This window comes from Dasypus novemcinctus, chromosome 26 (genome assembly GCF_030445035.2).
Source record: "Dasypus novemcinctus isolate mDasNov1 chromosome 26, mDasNov1.1.hap2, whole genome shotgun sequence".
Lineage (NCBI taxonomy): Eukaryota > Metazoa > Chordata > Mammalia > Cingulata > Dasypodidae > Dasypus > Dasypus novemcinctus.
Genome location: NC_080698.1, coordinates 53,070,409 through 53,075,412, shown reverse-complemented (window position 1 = coordinate 53,075,412; position 5,004 = coordinate 53,070,409). Strand labels below are relative to the sequence as shown.

At 40.7% G+C, this 5,004-nt stretch overlaps 1 protein-coding gene across 1 annotated transcript; it reads right to left on the bottom strand.

Annotated features, from left to right (window-relative positions):
• Positions 1-1,926: 1,926 nt before the first annotated feature.
• On the bottom strand, positions 1,927-2,874 carry LOC101432197 (vomeronasal type-1 receptor 90-like). The gene has a single exon (XM_004452055.2). It carries the CDS (start codon positions 2,872-2,874, stop codon positions 1,927-1,929), a length of 948 nt encoding a protein of 315 aa, XP_004452112.2.
• Positions 2,875-5,004: the final 2,130 nt, after the last annotated feature.

Sequence of the window (5,004 nt, the reverse complement as noted above, 5' to 3'; positions counted from 1 at the left end):
CATTAGGTTTTTTATTCTAATTTTTAAAATTCTATTTGAGAAGTTTTATTTTATTCATTTTTCATGAGCAAATAGTCTTTTAATCTTTTCTCATGTTCAAGTCTCTTTTTTCTTCAAATTTCATCACAGTTATGTGGATAGCCAAATATCCAGAGTTTAAGAAAGTTAATTTCTTTCTCTTTAATTTCTAGAGAAATTAGGATTTTGAACGCTCTGAAAATTTATATTTTTTCACTTAGGTGTAGCAGATTCTAACTTGGGGAATTTTTCCAGAAGAAATTTTTATTTTCTCCCCCTACTCTGCAGCACTAACAACTGGGGATTGATATTCTGAATCACAAACCTTTGTTAAACTTGAAGTTCAGACTGACATGAAGCAAAACTTTTGTCATCACCAGCTCCCAGGCAGAAGGGGACTGATTTCCTTCTCCCCTTTGCCACCCACTGTTTTTATTAGGTCCGCAGTTTTCTTCAAAGTGTAGACTTTTGAGGGTCCTCTTTTATGTGAGCCTTTCAAGTACAGCCTCCCTCCTGAGTGGAGCTAAGCCCTCGTCTGCCATGTTGGAGCAGGTAAATGTCAGTTACCTGCTTGGCCAATGCCTCAAGGGACACAGCGGCTTTACAGGTGCTTAATTTCTGGTTTTAAATCATTCTGACCCGAATCCCAGGATTACATTTCTTTGGAAGCAAACCTAGGAATTTAGATGAATGTTTTTTATTTGATCCAGGATTTAGAGCACAAGGTTTATATACTGACTACTCTTTCATATAATGTACAGCAACAATATCAACATTATAAAGAGGAGGGAAGTGCCTCGCTGTGAATGTGATGATATATATCAGAAGGCATATTGCAGAAAAATGTGTTCAGTGAGAAACTTTGTCATATCCACATTCTTTGCTGCTTCTAAATTGTGCTATAGCAATGATAATATTGTATGATATTTTAAAAACTGAAATAATGCTAGAATTCAGCATTATGACCATCATAATTGCCTTCCTAAAGGGGGACAATTCTTTGGTTAGGATATTTGACTTTCTGGATTCCAAATCTAGCGTGTACAATTAAATATTGGAATTCATATCCTATTTTGCCTTTCTAAATTTTTTGAAGTTACATATATCTTCAGGTTTTGATAAGGTTTTAAAAATTTTGCAAATAGATGGATAATTCCTACATTTTATCTTTGTATTGGTATTGACTGATGTTATTAAATTATGCTTATATAACAAAGCCAGCAGGAATTTCATTTTATCAAATGTGGAGATTTTCTCTGACATTGTACCCACTCTGGGTTTAAACATTCCTTCATACAGGGTTATATAGAGAGACATATACACATATATTATTTCATTTAGTGAAGTCTTCAAATTGTTCATCTAAGTATTTTTCCTCTTTTTCAATTGTGTTGAACAGCTGTTTAAAGTCTAACTGAGGGGAGCGGGTGTAGCTCAGGGGTTGAGCACCTCCTTCCCACATATGAGGTCCCAGGTTCAATCCCTGGAATCTCCTAAAAAAAATAATACAGTATAACTGAAATATAGTAAATTGTATATATGTAGAACATACCAATCACTAACACAAGGATTATTGCTGCATTCACCCCCAGAAGTCTCCGTTGTAATTTTTTCTACTTCTCCTACCACTTCCCTCCAATACTCCTGCAATCCCTCATCTGCTGTTTAATGCTAGGTATTAGCTCTGATTCATATGTGTCTGATTTGAAAATTCTATGCTTCTGTTATCTCATTTATTATTCAGTTAAATAATCTATTAATTACCTACCACCCACATATGTTATAGTAAATACGCTTAACGATAAAAGTGTAACTCCAAATAGTTCACTTAACCAAGAGAGCATATCCTTTATCTGGCAATCAGACATTCTGAAGTCAGTGCTTTGTCTCATCTTGAGAGTAATTTATCTATCTCTGAATAAATAAACATTTATGATCCTTCCCCCACATGTATTTTAAGAGCTTCATTATTCGCCTTTCAGAACTGATTAGCACCAAAGGACTGATCGTGCCATAGCTGTTGCCCACAAGCATCTGGATAAGCAGGTGAACTGGGTCATTGTTCCATGACAGTCCTGAGGTGGAAGAGACAATGCAGTCAAAAATGTACATGAACACAAAGAAACTCATGAGCAACAGAATGGTCCGGGTGGCCCTTTCTTCTGGGGATGCTCTTGGAGAACGCTTGTTGCTGTGAAGATGCTGGGACCGCCTCTTATGTCTGTACAGGAGAACCACCATGTATCCACTACAGACGACCATGAGCCCCATAAAGAAGACATCTTGGACTGTCTCCAGTGTGAACAATGTGAACCTGAGGTAGCAACTCATCAGCCAAAGAGAGCAGGATTTAGTGACTAACAGAAAACTGGCTGAGGTCACATTGGGGGTGGCAACAGTGGAGATTAGGAGGTGAACACCACTGAACATGCTGAAGACCCATAGCAAGAGCAGGAGACACAGATTGTGATTTGAGGATTTATGTTTGAACTTTGCCAAACAGGAGCTTCTGGGGCTGAGGGTGATGGCCTGGAGAACACTCAGCAGGCAGGTGGTGGACATGGAGAGGCCCCTCATCAACCTGTGCAAGAAGAAAACTGATTTACATGTGAGGTCATTCCAAACATTCTGAGACCCAAAACTGTCGGTGACAACGAACCCCGTGGTTAGCTGCATTACTGTGTGGATGAAGGCCAGGTGACCGATAGTCAGGTCAGTGGGCTTCAGTCTGTGCTCAGGAAGGAGTGTGAGGACGTGGAGGAGAAGGACAGTGTTGGCTGAGATCCCAGTGCCAGACTGGGAGTAAAAGAAATGCCTTAGGGCAGTAAAACTGGAAAGTTCCTTGTTTTTATTCATCTCTTTTGGGCAAAAGTAGTATAGAGTAAATATGTGAAGAGAAAAATATTTTAAATCTTTATTACAAATATTATCCTATTATCAGACTCAACCAACACTATGGCCGTCATCAAAATATGTGGATTATCCCCAAAGCCTTCTCTTTCCGATCCTCATTACTCATTCCAGCTTCACACCTGCCCCGCAGCCATTTCCGCTCTCTCCCTATCACACCCCATGCACATTGGCTGGGTTCTGCATCCCGTTGCTGAGCTCCTCCGGGGTCTGTGTTTTCCTCTATATGACAAATTGCCGTATTTTGTGAAAGGATTCCCTTTTGTTTATCCTGCCTCCCCTTTTTTTTTTTTAGTTTTTCAGGGAAAGTAGTTATGTCTTATGGCTTTTCGTCTGTAGCAGCAAGACAAGTGCCAGGTGCTCTACAATATTTGCTACTTGAATGTGGAGAATTGAATAAAAGTGGAAATAAGACCTTCCCAAGGGAAGTGGAATTGGCCAAGTGGAAAGAGCATCTGCCTACCACATGGGAGGTCTGCAGTTCAAACCCTGGGCCTCTTTGACCAGTGTGGAGCTGGACCATGCCCAGTGCTGATGCACGCAAGGAGCGCCCTGCCATGCAGGGGTGTCCCCCATATAGGGGAGCCCCAGGTGCAAGGAGTGCACCCCATAAGGAGAGCCACCCAGCATGAAAGAAAGTGCAGCCTGCCCAGGAATGGCACCGCACACATGGAGAGCCGACACAGCAAGGTGATGCCTCAAAAAGAAACAGATTCCCTGTGCCGCTGACAAGGATAGAAGCGGTCACAGAAGAACATACAGCAAATGGACACATAGAGCAGACACCTGGGGGGAAGGGGAAGGGGGGAAGAGGAATGGGGAGGGGGAGGGGGCAAGGGGAGAGAAATAAAATTTTAAAAAACCAGACCTTCCCAAGCAAGCGCGTCAGCGGAATGCACCATGCCTCTGTTGTATTACTTCAGTACTTACCTTTGTTCTGTCCTATTCATTGCCAGGCAAAAATTCTTCATACAGGACAGATCAAATGTTGTTAAGTGTGGACTCTTAAGTCAAACTGCTTGAGTGCAAGTCTATGACCTGCCATTTACTAAACATGACCTTAAGCAGTCACTTAGCTCATCTGAGCCCCAGTTATTGCAGCCGTAAAATCAGTTAGTCACAATACTGGCAGCCTGTAGATATTACGAGTGCAAAATGATGAACTACATATGCAGGCATGGAAGAGTGTGTGGCAGGCACATAATGCCCTCCATAGAAATGTTAGTGATTAATTTTATATTATGACGTTCCTCATACTTGTGTCTCATGAGAGCTAATGCAACTCTCTTCAGGATTTCCTAGCTCCTTCTCTACAGGATAAAAGAGAGAAAAAGACAACCAAAATGTCAGAATCACTTAAAAATCTACATTCACAAGACTCTGATGGAAGTTTAGGACTTTTCTCTGCATCCACCATGATAACTACATTTTATGGATTCTTAATTCTCATGCGACACAACTTAATCCAAGTGAGTAAAGACCAGTATCAATTATTAGTAGGAACATATTCCAAAATCCTGTTTTCTCCTTTTTTAGGCATATGAAAACAGGATGGTAAATACAATCACAATGTAAGTAGATTCCTGCTCATTCTGATTTAAAGTTTTAATTATTAGACAATCCACCCTGACATTGAAATACATTTTTCCAAAGGAGTCAAATCATCTTCAAGTAAGCAATGATATTTCTCCCGATTTGTGGGGTTTGGAGCTCTCTGTTCTCCAGAAAAACATGTGCTTGAAGTTAGTGCATTCCTTGTGGGTATGAACTCTTTGTAAGTAGGACATTTGGGTGAGGTGACTTCAGTTATGATGTGGCCCTCCTCATTGAGAATGGGTCAGAATGAGTCCTTATAAGAGAAGAAAATTCAGAGAGAAAAAGACAGGGAAGCAAGAATCTGAATTAGTTAAAACCCAGAAGAGAAGGGAGAGAATGGCAAGCACTGCCATGTGCCTTGCCATGTGGCCAAGGAGCCAAGGATTGTCACCATCCAGTCTGTGGGAAGAAAGTATCGCCTTGATAATGCCTTGTTTGAACATTTTCCCAGCCTCAAATCTGTGAGCGAATAAATTCCTA